Source organism: Aythya marila (assembly GCF_965140915.1).
Source record: "Aythya marila genome assembly, chromosome: 4".
NCBI lineage: Eukaryota > Metazoa > Chordata > Aves > Anseriformes > Anatidae > Aythya > Aythya marila.
Genome location: NC_139045.1, coordinates 46,631,599 through 46,649,114, shown reverse-complemented (window position 1 = coordinate 46,649,114; position 17,516 = coordinate 46,631,599). Strand labels below are relative to the sequence as shown.

Sequence of the window (17,516 nt, the reverse complement as noted above, 5' to 3'; positions counted from 1 at the left end):
GGCTTGTGCAAACTTGCTTTAAAATGCTAACCTGATCTGTAAAGGGGTTATTTGCTTATTTAAGCGTATCGGGATGTGCAAAAAGTGCATTTGCAAAGTAGGAAAGTGTTTGAGGAGACTAAATGGAGTGGTTGCTTTACTGCATCTCAAAAGTAAAAATGACACGAAGATCCTTGCATCATTTGAAGATAGCCTTGTTCCCTGGATGGAAGCTGGTCCTATGAACACTGAACTAAAAGATACCAAACTGAAAATGGGCTTGTTTTTTAGTGATGTGCCTATAAATAAACCTTTGTACTTTCTTAGTATACAAAACTGCATAAAATAGCTGAGCCTTCTCAGTTATCTCTGCATTGTGCTGAGGTTTTTCCTGGTCCCCATGCGTGCTGGGAGCAGACTGGATTTGTCTATTTAAGCATAAAAACTTGCATTATTTCTGTGAGAGGAAAGCTCCTGATCTTTTGTAAGAAGGGGAAAAAAAACTACACAAATCTATGACCCCTACAGTACTTCTACCTTTGTTATGTTTAGCTTACTTTTGGTTTTGATAAGAAAATAATATTGAAAGTAGCCCAAGAGCTGTAAAGGCCGACTTTTGAAATGAATGAAACTCAATGGGTCGTGACTTGTTGCCAAATCTTACTCTTATTTCCTACTTTCAGTTTCTCTTGGTATAGATAATGGAGCCATTTAACACTGTCAAGCTGTTTTTATTTCAGTGTGATTTCAGAATCTGTAGCTGAAAAGAGGTTAACATTTATATCTTCACAAGCAATTAACTGCACTGTTGGTGGTCTTGTCATGTTCTGTGCTCTCTTCTTTACTAACAGAACTCTTCTTTACTAACAGAAGAGCAAGCATTTGTTGTCTTAAATATGAGGATCTGTTAAATACAGGCATAAATGTAATCATTTTCCTTCAGCGAATAGGAAGAGGAGGTGATAACGGTATTATGAAAGGAGCAGAGTGCTTGTGACTAATTCATAGTTGAAGCATAGAGAGATTTTTTTGCATTTCTTGTAATGAGAGTAAGAAGTAGAGTGGGCAGGGGGTTTGCCCAAAGAAATATGTTTTGTCTCGGGTGAACAAGGTGGTGTGTTACTTGCGTGATGAATCATGTGCTTGCCTTTTTTTTTTTTTTTTTTTTTTTTTTTTTTGGAACTTCAGTTTAGCGAGTTATTTTCTGTGGTTACATTTTTCTTAAACTTGACAGAGTATTATAGGAAATGTAAGTACTTCTGTTTTGGTAACTGTGTTCAATTAAAATAATTTACAAAATCTTCTATGTTAGGTAACTGTTTCTTTTTTTTTTTTTTTATCCCCTCTAGAAAAATAGCTGAGGCAGTCAGATGACAGCACAGAAACAGTGTCCTCATTAAAGCAGTCGACTGGATAGATAGCAAGTCACCTGGATACTCTGAGAAGCGTTTCAGATGAGCAGCATGATCATCTTTAATGCGGAGTGCTGAGCTTTGTTCCCTTTGCTGTAGGCTAGATCAAAGCTGGAGTATCTCAGTCAGCCAGCTGTCAGATAAAATGTGCTTAAATCTAGAACTTGAACGTTAGTGCTTAAATTGGGAAGTTGTCTGCAGCAGGCATAGTTGACAATCCAGCAGAGAGCTGTGGGACTTGAGCTAACTAGAGCAGGTTTGTTCAAAACAGAAAAAGAATAATCTGAAGTCCTTGTCACCTCATCAAACTAAACACATTTTAATACAGTTAGTACTAGGTTGGTGGAGTAGATGTCTGGAGGAAGTCTTTGTGTAGGAGAGGACTCGTTCCAAGTTGCTCTCCTGGACATTCTCACGAAGACGTCACGCTGCCAGGTGCAGCCAGAAAAATGACATCTACTGGGCTCTGAGGAGGCTTGCTTATTAAAAGGCCAATTAACAGTGTCTTAGTTTCTTTCTCATGCAAACATACACTTGCCTTAGACTCGTTTTGCTTAAATGATTTCTTCTTGAGAGAATGATGTTGCTTAATGGAAGGGGAAGAAAGTGGAGGTTTTAAAAAGGGTAGGATTTCCAAATTTGAGAAAACTTTGCCCACACAGTTGTAGTTTGTTTTCAGTTGATTCAACTGATTCAGACATCCTTCATTGTCCTTACACACCAGGAGTGAAGGCAGTGGTGGTGGCTAAAAATTACTGTTACGACTTTTCGATGCTTAACTGAGTAGTAATGTCAGCAACACGAGAAAAAAATTGCTCAGGTCAGTGCCATAGGAACGTTTCTTGGGATTTAAAAGAAGAAAAATATCCCTATCTGGGACCAGTCTTGTTGATGTTCCTCTGCATTCCACCCTTTTTGCTTTCTTTCTTATTCTTTGGTGTGCACTGAGGGGATCTTTTGTGACTTCTGGGCATTTTGCTATAGCTTGTTGTGTAGCATTTAAATTTGCATAGAGTTAATTTTTTTGCATGGTAACAAGCCTTTATGATCCTTGCCATTAAGAGAAAGTATAAATGAGATGTCGAAGTCTGTGAGTATGAGAACTTTGCTGGGCATAAGGCTTTACTGCTGCTTGGTGATTAGGAAAACAAACAAACAAACAAGTCCTAGTACCTGTTTGAAGCATGAGCATCTGTGGGTTTTGGTTATGACGGCTCATATCAGTTCATCTCTTTATTTTTTAAAAGGTGTAAAAAGTAGAAGTTCTTTGTACATTTGGCATGCTTGCTTCGCTTTGTCATTTCATCTGCTTTTCCGTTTCCAGTAAGAACACGAGAAGTTATTTTTCTGGGGTTAGCACCTAGACTTATTTGGTGCATAGGTATTAGAGAATAAGAAAGCTTTTAGCAGAAAACTTCAGCAGAGCTCTTTTCATCTTTCTTAGGATGCTATCGTAGCTTCAGGTGTACTCTGTTGGCTGCTCAACTCAAAGCCCTTTGCCCAGTTGGAGTGTAGTTGGTGGTGAGAGAAATGAAACCTGGGAGTGCCGGCTCCGAGGCAGGGCTAACACCACAGTTTGGGGTGAGGTACACACAGTGGGTCTGCTGGTAGCGGGGTGCACGGGAATGTCCTGTGGGGTTGTCCCAGGCAGCCTGCTTGGTAATGCACAGCTGCTATTTTTGCAGTGCTGCCCGAAGAACAGATGGTGGTTTGAAGAAAGCAGCGCTTCTTGTGGAAACTACCCGTGATACTCAGAGGGTATTGCACAGAGGGAATTTGTGTGGGCAGTGGAAAAAGGAACAAGAGAATGTCCCTTTGAATGTGGTGTCCATGCGAAGTGGAGAAATATTGAACTCCAAAATGTGTGTAGAAGAAAAGGATTGTTTTAAGTGGAGGGAGCAATTTGAGCTCTTGATTTTGGGAGTGTTGAGCTCTTGAGCTTGCAGGCAACATCCATCAAGTGCTCTTCCAGCTGGAGCTGCATCTCAGAGCCTTGTGCTTTTGACTGAGACTTGTGGAACATGTTTTCCTAGGAATATATATGCACATATACATACACAAATGTGTGTATATAAATACTTACATATGCAAATACGTGCATAGGAAGAGTGTCATTTGCTACTGGCTGTATTCACCAGGTAGGCCCCTTGACAGTGCTTTCAGCAAGCGGGCGTGCGCAGGTGACTTCAGTTGGTGGCCATGCAGCCCCCGCAGTGAGACAGCCCTTGTGACACCTTCCTGCGGGGTCAGGAGGATGGTGGCAGTGGGCAGGGCTGGTGAAAGCTGGACGATGTTCAGCTTACTGTCTGAGAGCACGTGGAGGTGTATCCCAGCCACCGCCGCAGTTCTCATCGCATTGCTGGAGAATGGGAAGATTGTGGGATGGGAAGTCCCTTCGGCGGCTCGTGCAGCAGTGCAGAGCTTTGTTCAGCAGCTACTTTGCCCTGTGGAGGTTGTGGAAAAAGAAGTGTGTTCTTGAGCAAAAATTCCTCGTAAGGCCGGCAAACTGCAGGACAAGATTGTGTTACCATGTAGCTTCTCAACAAACACCAAGTGTTTGGAGTCTGATAGAAAAAATTCCCAAAGTTTGAGTTCTGTGCTATTTTAGAGGTTTCTCTTTCAGAAATAGACATAAATTTTGTTAGCTTCAAGAACTAAACAGTGTTCTCTGCATAAACTAAAGTACTTCTTGCGTTTGCTTCTAGTCTGCTGCTCCAAAAAGCATGCCTGGTACCTCCGCGTCTGCTACCTGGAGATGGTGCTCCTGCAGGGGAAGGACTTTGTTTGTTGCAGGAAGGAGGGAGTTCCTGATACTTGCAAGAAGTGCCCTGTGGTTATCCTAATCGGATGCCAGTGAAATGTGCATGGCAGCAGAACGTGGGGAGAGCAGAAATTGAGCTGGATGGAGAAGGAGCCTGCGTGGGGCAGCAGCAGCCTGTCAGGGTCACAGAAGTTCTCTGAACTCCAATGATGTGCTGGGTTTATTTTAAATATGGTGAGGGTGGGATCAAACTGAGCAGCGAGGAAGAGCTTTTGACGTGGTTCTTCTGTCACAGGACAGGGTTGCTTCAAAATTTCTGGTAAAATAGCGTTGTCAGTGTGCTCCTACACGCATAGCAAAAAAGGGCCCTTCCCACTGCTCCACGCAAATGTGCATGTGGATGTTAAGAGCTGACCTTTCATTACTTCATGCTGCTTTTGTGGAAAAGGAGTCCTTATATTTTAATTTGTGCTTTGTGTCCTGTTTTTCTGGGCACTGGGTTCAGTGTCTGTTGCACTTGCAGAAGGTTATAGAGCTCCGGGTTGTTTTTGTTGTTGTTGATGGTGGTGACTGTGATTTTGGTGGGTGCTGGTTGTTGTTTTGTTCTTTAGTGATTTTTTTTTTTCCCTGGCAAAGATCTGTTTTTTACTAACACTTACTATGTGCTTGGAACATTGAACAAGGCCTTACTGCTGTCCTTGGGCATGGATTTGCAAGAAAGTTTTATTTTTTCTTGCTTGGAGCCTGCTCGCAGGGCATTTGTGCCCTGCTTGGAAGGGGACTGGTCTTACCCCATATTCTGCGTAGTTTGGTAGCCCCTAAAATGGGTCCTGTTTGCTCATAGGGCTTCCAAACCATAGGGCTCAGAAGGCTCTGCAGTTCCAGGAGGCATGTAACTTCTGAAGGAGGGCATCTCTGGTGGCAAGTTAACCTGCTTTTGGTAGATACTGGTGAAATGTAGGTGGCTGCTAGCGACAGAATTGGAGAGCAGACATGTTGACTGAGGGATCCAGGAGTCAAGTGATTGAGTGTGTTAGCTCAGGTAATGCTGAAGGCATGAGTAGTTAATTCACAGCACAAACAAATGCACCTAAATTATTTTATTGTCTTATGCTAGCTTATCTGAAATGCAAGAAAGCCTGAGCTGTTATTTTAAAGAATACTATCATGTGGCTGGTTAGCCATTTTGCTGCCAGGTTTTGGGGGGTTTTGTTTTTTAAAAGGGGTTAGCATATGTTTGGGTAGATTGGTCACTGGAAAATAATTTGCACTTGAACCTGTTTATCCAGCTTTGCAGGGCAAGGTCATGCAAAGCTGAAAGCAGAACTTGCAAACTTGCTTCGAAGTAGAAATAAACTGTCCTTTAGCTGTTTCAGCTTCATTAAGAACAACTTGACATAATCACCAAAAAGTCAGTTCTGGAACTGTGCCTTAATGTAGGCAGTGATGCTGGCCTTACAACCCATCACAGGGCTCACAGCTCTGAGGGCTAGGTTTTCAGAATTTCTCTTTTTATAGACTCAATACTAATAATATATTTAGTTATTAGAGACATTAGGTGCCTAATCGTCCTGATGGGACAGATGAAAAAAATGTCCATTACTTCCCACATTTCTTCATTCATTTTAGGTTAGTGAAAAGTACAGAAGAATTGTATGTAAATACTGTGTCTGAGAAAAGCTTTTATATAGTCATCAGCTTTATAAATACTAGTTTTTGAGTATTTATTTGTATTGAAGTAGAAATTAATATTAGAACTCATAGCCATCTCTCAGTAGCAGCCAGATTTTAAAGCATTTGTAAGGAAAGTGTTTATCCCTTGCTGGTTTTGTGTGAGTGCCTGTAGTAACTATAACTACTGCTTCTGGTTCAGTGCTTGTGAGTGTAAGGAGCTCCTGTGCATGTGCAATCCTTCTGTTGGTGGTGGACTGCTCTGTTTGTCTGAGATTTGACTTTTTAGTTAGGTGGTTAACCAGTTGGGGGAACAATGCTTGGGATGCTTTTTTATGTTTTAGCTGAATATGTAGAACAAACAACAGCAACAAAACGCCTTTTTCAGTCTTGTTGTCTGTATTTCTAAAGTGCATAACTTTGTTGAGAATATCTTTGTGGATATTCTTTTAGCTTGTCTTCATAAAACTGTTGTCAGCAGCCTGAAAGATGATGAAGGTAGTGGAAAATTCTCCAGCCTTACTTTTTACTAGAGTAAGCAAATAAGATGCTTTGAATTCTGACAACAACACTGCTTCCTGGTTGGAGTTTCAGGAATGTGATGTGGTGAAGCATAAATGGAAAGTTGAAACTTGTGAAACCTTAAATATGCATAGAGGAAAGAAAAAACAAACCAGAAAATCTGGCTGTTAAAAATATTTTAGGTGGTTTCAAACACTGCTAGTTTGCTTCTTAATAAGATACCCCCTGAAGAGGGTGATGAAAATCCAAGAAATGACTGTTCAAGACAAAAAAGACACGTCATTCAACTTGCTGAGCTTTGTAACGAGTTTATTTTTCAAAGCACTAGGTTTTTAGTCGTGCTAAGTTTCTACTGATTTATATAACTGTAGGTGCTATAGAAAGGACATTGAGGCAAGTATTTTAATGAAAAGTGACTTGTGCAATGCAATTGGCCTCTAGTGTGTACTAGTACATTTCAGTTTGGGTTGTGTTTGATGGAAATACAAGACAGGAAGAGATTGAGCTGCTACAAGTCTCAAAATTGGGAAGAGAGATGGAGATACTTAGGTTCAATCACTACAGCACATGATAAAGTGGATGCATGTGTTAATACTTCTGGGGAAAAAAGCATTTCTAATTTCTAAAAGGAGAAGAAGGGAACCAGAATGGTCATGGTGTATTTTCTTTCCTTTTTTTTTTTTTTTTTTTTGTATATGTTATGTTGTGTTATGGAAAATTGAGTTGTTTTTCTGCCTTTACTGATAATAGGACTTTTTTTTTTCCCCCCCCCACTTTCTAAGAATGCTGATGAAATGCCAGCTCCTGTGTTCAGTCTGCAATCTCAAGTCTCAGGGCAAAGCAGCTACTCATCACTTCTGGTTGTGTTTCCATATAGCTTCTGACAAGGACGTGTACGTGGCTCCTCCAGATAACAGCTTAATGAGAGGTTTTTTCTTGAACGTTTACAGCACTGATGTTTGCTTGCTTGGGCAATTTCAGTGAGAAGTCTGACAATAGAAACTCCTTAAAAATGTTCAAAGTGGAATAGTTCAGGGCAGAGCTTGGTAAAGATTGCCAGAATATTGGTGACAATTTTCCTATAAGAATTTCTATACCTATTCATACTTTGTTCAGAATTGGTCCATTTATCAGAGAGCCCAGTGGCATTTTATACTGGAGATAGTATTTACTAATGGAAAACAATTCAAGGTCACGTATCCACTCCTTTGCAAAATGGGGAATAGTTCTGCTTTTATGGCTCTTTCAGGGTTGAAGTATTAGTTAATATTGCCACCTAATGGCAAGAAGAGCAGTTGCCTGAGGTTTTTCTTCGCTACTTTATACTGGTTTTTTTTTGTTTGTTTGTTTGTTTTTTACTTATTCTTGACTACTTTACTGCAAGTTGTAGAGAATTTTAAGCCTATAAAACTAGCTTAAGAAAGGCTATAAAACTGGTTAAAAAGACAAGAAATGTTTGTTTTCCAATGGTTAGAATTTTGTGCTTTACCAGAGTATTGTTTTATACTGTTGTTCAAGTATTTGTGCTTGAAGTCTTCTTTTTTGAGAGAGGATAGTACAAAAATTTTCCAATAACCATGGCATGCGTGTTGGTTAATGCTATTCCCCAGGCTGGTAGCAGGGGAACCCTGGAAGATCACTTCAGCCCCAGCTGGAGTTTAGCTTTAGACCTTGAGTAACCTAAGGGCACCTGTTAATGTTCTGGGAATACACTATGTAAACTAGCTTTAGCTTGAGCATAATAAATGGGAGAATTTAGGCTGCTGTATTAAAATTGGCAGCAATTCTGTTTTGACAGCGTAGCATCTCACTCAGCTAAATGAGCAATTAAATTAAAAAAAATAATAATAATCTCGAAGAAAGCATCCTGATAAAACTTAGCTTCTTCAGTCATGAATTCTAATGTGCACATTTGCTCAAGCACACAAAGCCTGTGTCAAATGATGGGCTTGATACTTGACAAATGCTGCTTGCAGATGCTATCAGGAAACTTGAAGCGTATGCATTTCCATTGGCTACCCGATTATCAGAGTAGTTAATCGCTTTAATTTGCATATTTCTGTCCTGAGTGTATATCTTAGTTTTTGCACAAGTTAAAAGTTCTCATGGTAATAGTTGGCTTACCATCAGACAGCACTCAATTAAGGAAAGTACAGATTGACATGAGCTCTTCTGTGAGGCAGATTGCTTAAATCTATGGGAAAGCCGCGTGCAGAAGCCTTGAGTAGGTGATCATGTAATTTGCTGGAGGGCTTGTGCTGTACTTAAGATGAACAGAAGACAGATAAAAGAACACAGTGGTTTTATTTTATTTTTTTTTCCCTTTGGCTTGCATGAATGTTTGGAAGTACTTTGTGAGGTTGTTTCACTTTGCTTCTGTGTATAATTATTGTTTGCATGATTCTTCTCTACTGATGAAGAGAAGGAAGAACCTAACACTGGGAAGCTGGGCTCAATTAAATGCCCTGTGGTTTGTGCTGCTGTTGGACTGAGAAGGCTCCTGACTGGACTGGTGGTGGGAACATGCTTAGTTCTTCACTGCTTGTTTAATGTGGATTTAAATAAAAAAGAACTACTGCTGGGTTTACTGCTTGAACCATTGGTGATTCCAGGGTGGATCTTAGTATCTTCAGTCTATGCTGAGGAGTTGCATGACTTAGTGAACATCTGTAATGACTTCATTCTTATTTTTACTTCTTACTTTTATTTTAAAATATAGAGAATAAAATGTACGTTTATGGAATGGATATTAAACTTTATCAAATACTAGAGGATTTAGAAACTGAAGAGAGTATCTTCACTCAGTTCAGGTTTCTGAATGACTGAAAATACTTCAGGTTTGATACCCGAATACCTAGAGTTTAGGCTAGTCTTTTAAATTTATTTGAATATGAAAATGCTTTTAAAATACATTTTGCTTAATGTTGTAGCAGAACTGTAAGGTACTTATGTTGTTGTCAAGAATACTTAATGTAGGTGAAACAGATGGAGTTGTAAAATCTTAACATTGTAGTGTTTGTTACTCCTCACTCATTGACCAACATACATCCCCATCGATTTTTAGCATGTAGGAATGTTGTCTTAGAAGATTAATAAAAGATTGGGTGGCTTCATTGGCTTGTCATTTTTTTTTCCAGGTGGCTTCTCAACTGTGTTCCTGGTACGCGCCCATGGTGGAATACGTTGTGCACTGAAACGAATGTATGTTAATAATGTGCCAGACCTCAACATATGCAAGAGAGAAATTACAATTATGGTAAGAAATGCATTATTTGTAACTTGAGAATGTGTTCATTTATAATATGCAGACATCAACTGTGTCTTTAATGACAAATGCAAATAACTGCCATTTCTGCAGTGATAACTTACATTCTCAAACCCTCTGTGGTGCACAGTTCTGTGACCTGAATGATACCACTGGTTACTCACACAGGTGGCTATATTCAGGACGCACAAGCATGTTGTTCTGACAGTTGGCATCCATTGCGGAGGTCATTGGTATGGCAGTAGCTGGAAACTTTGAACTCATGTGTGTGGTCACGGCTTCAATTGTTTTTAAGCTGATGACCGGCAAATAAAGAGAAACTAGAAGGTTTTGTCAGGCATACTTAGGTTTATAAAGACAGGGGAAGAGAAAATCAGTTAGTGCCTTTTGACAGATACTACGAAGGCTACTTATCTCCATTTCCATACACTTCTAGTTTAAAGATGTCTCATCACAGAAGCATCTATTTAATTATCTAATATAAGAGGTCTTTTTATGTTAACTCTAAGTTTTTGTATGAGTTGAAATTGACAACGCTGGTATTGTCAGATATGAAATATACATTTCCTGAATTCCAATGTAAAATTATTCAAGTTGTTTTGCTGTTTTTTTGTTTGTTTTTTTTTTTTTTTCCTTGGGGCCATCTGCAGTTGCTTGTGTTTTAACTTTGTAGCTATTCAGACTATAATTTGTGACTTCTTCCAGATATGTTTTTTAATAACTTGAGAAGACTGTTCCTCAATGTAGACAATTCTTCGTTTAGAATATTGAGATTGGGAATTTACCTTAGGATGGGCATGACTAGCCTAATTCTTCTGTACCTCCTACATGTCAAGTCTCTAGATATTACTACTTGATAATGTTTCTGAGTGCACGAGTTTGTGTTGGCAGTGTTGAACAAATAGCACATAAACGCTCTTTATTGAATTATAGTTGCATTGTATTTGATATGAAACAGTCACTAACTCTGCTGGCAGTGGTGGGCTTCTGTTCTATTTCTGCTACTTGATAAACAGCAGTGCGTGGGGGGCAGGAGCTCACTTGGAAATCATAAATGGTTGTAATGAGAGCTTGTACTATTTGCTAACGCTTTTCTACGCTCAAGTGTAATGTGCATTTCCTTTTTCAGAAAGAGTTATCTGGGCACAAGAACATTGTCAGCTATTTGGATTGTGCTGTTAACTGTGTAAGTGACAATGTTTGGGAGGTACTCATTCTCATGGAGTACTGTCGAGGTAAGAGACCGCTTTTCTGGTTTTCAGAGGGAATGCAAGAGAAGCATTTGTTTTTGATCACCTGGGATTTTGATGTGGTGTCGTTACTTTAATTTAAAAGGATAGCCTGCGTATCTCAAAGCTGGAATCCAGTAGTTGTTTTTGCTCATTTGTGTCGGTAGTTAGGCATTGAATTGCTGAACACTGAGAAAATGCAAAAGCCAGTTTCACACAGCTTAGTTGTTAAGTAAAATTAGAAGCAGGGAAACTACTTCTGTAAGTAGAAACTGAAAGAGTTCTGTTCTACTGTTTGGTTAAACATATAGGTAGAACATAGTTTTATAGGAAAGACTGGAAAACTTTGGGCAACTGTTCTCTCACCTATTTTTTTGTTTCAGGTCGCTATATTAAAGGTTCTTTATTTTTACTTGACATGTGACTTGTTTTAGATGAGCATAGTATTAGTGATTGTGAGCATGAAAATAATATTCCTTTGTCCTATTTGTTCGTAATGTAGTTGTTTGAAACAATATGTAAAACCAGGTTGTTATAGACTTATCTTCCCCCCCAGTCTCACAAGTGTGTTGGAATAAACCTGCCATGAAGTTGTGTGGGTGAATTTCTCTGCCCTGTGTGGGAGCTCTCTTCAGACTCTGCATCAGTGGCATTCCTTCCTTACCTAGAATTGTTAGAGAAATTAGAGAAGAGCTTTGTGTTAGGGATAGCTTATTGCCACGTAAAGTTTCTGTTCAAACTCTCCTACACTTTGCTTCTGGGTTTGAATTCTGCTTGCATTGTTTTGAAGCCACGTGGATGTAAACCATCAGATGACTGGGCACTGTTAGTTTTTCCTTGTTCAAAGCATCTTTGGATAGAAGCAACACTCTCCAATGCCCCATAGATCTTCATCTGTTAGTGTTAAGTGAGTATTGTGATAGGAAGAGACCGGTATGATCTTGTAAAGTTACCTCAAGAAGCCGGGAAATAATGATTGCCAATCTTAAAAAGAAACTTCTGAAGAGGTTACGTAAGGTCTTTCTCTAAGGGTGGATTCAGGTCCCTTTTTCTCCTTAGTCTCTCGGTAAGACAAAGGAAGGCTGTCTAGATTATGAATTACTTTGAACTCAGTTGGCTGACAGCATGTTGGCTGTGGATCTAAACGCAAGAGGCACTTTTGGGGTAACATCTTTGTGATGGATGATTCCTTCTGTCTGCAACAATTTGTTAGAAGAGTTTCAGTCAGATTTTTTTATTGGAGACATAGATTTTTCTGTCTAGGGCCATATAAGAGTGAAAGTTCGGAAACAACTTTAAAAACAGCAGTGACACTGGAAAACTGTGTTGCATCTTATTTGTTGGCTTTTTGCATGTAAGAAAAATTCTTTCTTCTGTACGTGATAGGAATTATTTTAATAAAAACTTCTTCGTTGCTTCTTTAGCCGGGCAGGTTGTAAATCAGATGAATCAGCGCCTGCAGACAGGCTTCACTGAATCCGAAGTAATGAGAATATTTTGTGATACCTGTGAAGCTGTTGCTCGATTGCATCAGTGCAAAACCCCTATAGTTCACCGGGATCTAAAGGTATGGACTTAATAAATAGGAATGTCTAGGTAAAAATTGGCAATACACTCAAAAAGGATTGAGAACAAAGGAAGTATTTCACTAAGACTGACTTGTAGTTAGGGAAGGATTTACTATGGGTAAAATTGGAACCAGAGAAACTGAAAGATAGGGCCACTTACTGCTTGATGCTAAATTCATGGATTGGTTTACTGGTAATTTCCTTGTTTATGCCAAGGAAAAGAATGCATAGTAACAATTAAGCTGGAAATTAAAGACATTATTTCAGTCTAATGTTGCTGTTTCTGTGTCAACTTCCTTTCAAGGTGGAGAATATATTGTTAAATGATAATGGAAACTATGTTCTCTGTGATTTTGGCAGTGCCACCAACAAATTTCTTAATCCTCAAAAGGATGGTGTTAATGTGGTTGAAGAAGAAATTAAAAAGTAAGTTCACTTTTAAGTGGCCTTTATAAGCAGTGGTTGTGCTGTGAGGTTACAGTGTACATCATTGTGTATCAGATGAAAAGATCTGTGAGCACTGTGCACACATCATAATAACAATATTAATTGAATGGTTTGAGCTGAAGAAATGTTGATGTGGATATAGTAAAACAGTGGAACTATTTGCTAATGTTGCTTTTTCTATTTATCTACATGTTTTTTGCAAGACTGAGACTCAAGTAGAATAAAATTTGAAAGAAGCATATGATTTTGAAATTTACATAAAGGAAAAATAAATGCGTTGCTGCAGGCCATTTTAGGATTTAGATATTTTAAGTTTTTGCTATTTTAATACAGCTAACTGTAAAAACATGAGATGGGGAAAAAGAAGTGTACATAAGCATTAGAAGGGATTTACGCAGTCTTATTTAAGCAGTGCTGTTTCGTGGCTTTTCTCCTAAGACTGGTCAGAAAAATATTTTAACTCTGTTGCAGGAGTATTCTTGAAAACGTGTATTAGTTCAGTTTTGTTCCTTCAGGCTAACTGCTGCAGGGGAACAAACACAGGTTACGTGTTCTCAAGTTATTAAGTGATACATGTGTTCTTTTTTAATCAATGCAAAGAAATTTGCTGGTTTTGTAATTATTTTGAGGTGGTAGTTGTTTAAGGCGCACATACTGTATGTTTCAATAGGAGATGGGGAATACACTTGTGGGGCTCAGCCTTTCACATGACTGGTTATGGCAGTATTACAACAGTGTGACTGTTGGTTACCATGGCACATGTGTTGGGGAGCTAAATATGAAAACCAAATTTCATCTGACTTCAAATAATCATCCATAATAATAAATATTATATTGCTATTGTAAATCTTTGTGATGCTATAAATGAAACAAATGATTTGCATAGCTTAGGACAATTTTGGGTGTGTACTGGAAACAGGTGTGTAAAACATTGTGTGCATGGCAGATGCTAGAAAGGCAATTCAGTTTGGCATGCTTTTCATCTGCGTCCTCTTTTAATTATGTGCTGCTAGGTACACAACACTATCATACAGAGCTCCTGAAATGGTCAATCTTTATGGAGGGAAATCAATTACTACCAAGGCAGATATCTGGGTAAGCAAAAAATAAAACCAGTTATTATGAAATATGTAACTAATTAAGGAGTGTAATGGTTAAAAGTGACATTGAAAAACTAATTACTTTAAGTGAAATCTATAATGCAACTATATCATGTAGAATATAATAGTGCTATCTTTGGTCTTCAAGTTTTCTGGAATTAAAATTAATGCAATGTGTGATGAGCATTTAGATTGGGGATATAGGAAGTGGTTAAGACACCTCCTCACCCCCCCCTCCCTTTTTTTTTTTTTTTTTTTTTTGTTGGCTCATTCTGCTGCTTGGTAGTTGCCAGTGATTTCTCATGGAAACCTGTTGACAGCATGACAAGGAAATGTGTTTTTATTAGGTGATGTGCTTAAGAGCCATTACAGTGAAGTAAATAAAGAGAAAATTCAACAGAAACCGTAGTGGTATCTCTGGGTGATACAGGAATGTCAATGTAGCTCTTGGGATAGGTTCTAGTTTTGGTAGCTTCTTGTCTAACATACAAGTCAGCGGGAAAGAAAGCCTTTTTAGAGCAGCTTTATATATCAGCTTGTCACATCAACAGTGTTTCATAATGCAGCTACTACATAACTGTGTAAGCATCAGCTGTAGCTAGGATGCAATTAGTTTATTGTTGGTGCTTCTTTATTGTGTAAAAGGCTTACTCTCATCCTTTTTTGGTGCCTGTATTTGTTTTTGCAGGCACTTGGCTGCTTGCTGTATAAACTTTGTTTCTTTTCGCTTCCCTTTGGAGAAAGTCAAGTTGCTATTTGTGATGGAAGTTTTACCATTCCGGACAATTCCCGATACAGTCATAGTATACACTGTTTGATAAGTAAGTATCTGGGCAGCACAACAATTCCTTTCCTCTGTAAATCAAATAAATCATGGAAGATGCTACTGGTGTGGATGAGGGGCTTGAATATATGGGGCAGACTGGCTGGGTTCTTGAGTGAGTTGTGGGGGTTGCTCTTGGCTACCGTCCGTCTTGTAACTCCTGCCCTTTAAATGAAGCACCCCTTCATGTAACAGAGGGCTCTGCCACCAGGTACAGAATTGAGAAGCTGGCCTACAAGGAGCTTGGTAAACCTGGAGCAAGCTTCTTAGAAAATGCACCAAAAGAGAACCTAATCAATCAATTACAAACTAGTCTTTCTCCTGAGAAGATTCTCCAGTCAGCTACTGTGTTTTAGGCATTGAATGGATGAGTTGATTACCTGAGAATTTAAGTAACAGAGGAAATCACTTCAGAGATCTGCCAACTAAATGGTATATGTCAACTCAGAAAAGCTTTCCCGTCTCTTTGGGAGGCATGGATTTTTTTGTCAAGGGTGGTCTTAAACCACAAACACAGAAAGGGAATGAAAAGAGTAGCTCTTGATTTATTCATGGTCTCTTCTTGCTCTTCTGTACATGTTATCTATGGGATGTCAGATTAATAGTATTTTCTATCCAAAAAAGAAAATTGGATTAGCTAGATGAATTTGTAGTGCAAACTGTGTGTAGGTACACGTATGTACAGAAACAAATTGTACTGGAGAGATTTTTATAGTAGTTTTATGGTTTGTAACTGAATACAAAACTGATCAGGTTTGTGTGCAACCCAGAGGGTTGGACAAGATCTTTGGCGAAGTTTTGAAAGCATGGGAAGGTATGGAGGAAAATTTTGGGGAATAACAAGTTCTAGTGGTTTGTCTGTTACCTGAATATAGGGATATTGGGTCGAATAATAGGAGTATTTTCAGTGGTGTGTGTCAACTTTGAACAGATTAACTCGAAGGAGTGTGTCTGGCACAATATGAAAAATTCAGGCCATTGGAATAGATGCTCTTAAAATTTGTCTTCAATGTGTAGGACACACAGTTTATGCTCGTAAATAAAATGAAATAGCAAATTCAAAATGTGCTTTTGAGGTTGTATTCATTAGTGAGAAATAGCAGGTACCAAGCCTTCCACAAATACTGACAAAATGAGCTAATTTTCATGTTATTAAATAGCTTTCTCTGTATTAGACAGCGTTACCTTAAGAAGAATATAGGTTGGAAGTGTGTCTCCTTACAAGCATGATCTGTGATTTATAAAGTTTCAGTTAACTGTTGTGCAAAGATAAGCATTACTTCCTGGCATGAAATATATGTGGGTGGGGAAGAATTTCATAACATAAACTTCCCTTCTGTCCTTTTGGAATGGAAGCTACAGAAAGCTGCAGCTGATCATAAAAGGTATTTCAGGGACTTCTGACTTCATTTATTTTGTTTACAAGTGAAAAAAAAAACCAACAGTGGCGAGCTGGACATTGTTTACCTTATAAGCCTAGCACTTCAGCATCAAGTGGCAGGAGTCACCTTACAGACTGCCCTGTTTCCACGTAATGGTGGTGTCACAGTTAATTCAAATCAACTTTATGTTATAAAAACACATTAAAAATAGAATTTGCTGTGAACTATTTTGGTCATGAGATAATGGCTTTGAATAAAATCATAAGATCTTTGAATAAAATCATAAGATATTGTTACAGAAAGTGGTTACTTCATTTTATACAAAACCTTTTTTTACAGTTGGCTATACTACTGAACGGTTTTGGCAATGTAACTTCTATTTCCTCATCAGAAATGGTAATTTAGCTAAAAACCTATGAAAGTTTATCTTCCCAGCTGAATATCTTCTAGAAGATTTGCATCTTTTCCACAGCTGATAGTCAAAATACCAAACAGCATGCATCTGTATCAATAATATTTGACCCCCAAAACTATATTTAACCTGACGATAAGCATTGAAACAAGATAATGATCCCTTTGGGGGAAAGCTTAGTTGGTAGAATAGCTGAATTCTTCTTGCTGGTAGTAAACTCAGTAGGCTGTTTGCTGTCAAACAATGACAATTTGGTCTTACCAATTTTACAGGATATATGCTTGAACCAGATCAAGATCAGAGACCTGATATCTTTCAAGTATCTCACTTTGCCTTTAAACTTGCCAAAAAGGATTGTCCAGTGTCCAATATTAATGTAAGTAGTCTTTGACTTTTTCTGGTTTTAAAGGATTTCGTAGTTCTTCTGTAGCATTGGGGAAAAAAATAGCAAATCAGCTGAGAAAGAAGATTCAGTTCCTTATTAACCTTGCTACTAAATTCAAAACATGGAGCAAAGTATGTTTCCCATTGATACTGTGTACATGTAATGTTATATCTCTAAACAAAATACTTGGGAATTTTGAGGGCATAGCTCCATGAATTGCATTGATATTGCACCAGTACCCGACTTGTGCTTTGAACTTGTACAAGTTTTATGTTTAATACAATTAGTATCAAGTACACTGTAGAACTTATTGACAGTAGAAAATCTTTGTCATGTCAAGAGGATTTGGGTTTGTTCTGAATAATCCCTTCTTTCTTTTTAATCAGCCTGAACCATAATATTAATTGGAAGGGCTACAGTGAACTTGAAAGTAAAACAGAATAGTGTCTTGGTTTGCCTCCTTTCCTGACCTTGCTTTGCATGAGAGGTTGAGCTCTGTTTGAAACTCTGAGCCTTCTTTCAAAGACAATCTAATTGATGGACTAAGGTACTGTGCCATA

The 17,516-nt window shown here is 38.5% G+C and overlaps 1 protein-coding gene across 1 annotated transcript in view; it reads left to right on the top strand.

Moving 5' to 3' along the window:
* BMP2K (BMP2 inducible kinase) overlaps nucleotides 1-17,516 on the top strand; it is a 63,965-nt gene that overhangs the window by 13,325 nt on the left and 33,124 nt on the right. Inside the window, exons 2-8 of the mRNA XM_082760148.1 lie at nucleotides 9,483-9,601; nucleotides 10,740-10,845; nucleotides 12,264-12,406; nucleotides 12,712-12,833; nucleotides 13,868-13,949; nucleotides 14,643-14,775; nucleotides 16,844-16,947. Coding sequence (XP_082616274.1) covers nucleotides 9,483-9,601; nucleotides 10,740-10,845; nucleotides 12,264-12,406; nucleotides 12,712-12,833; nucleotides 13,868-13,949; nucleotides 14,643-14,775; nucleotides 16,844-16,947 — 809 coding nt within the window. The remainder of the gene's footprint in view (nucleotides 1-9,482; nucleotides 9,602-10,739; nucleotides 10,846-12,263; nucleotides 12,407-12,711; nucleotides 12,834-13,867; nucleotides 13,950-14,642; nucleotides 14,776-16,843; nucleotides 16,948-17,516) is intronic.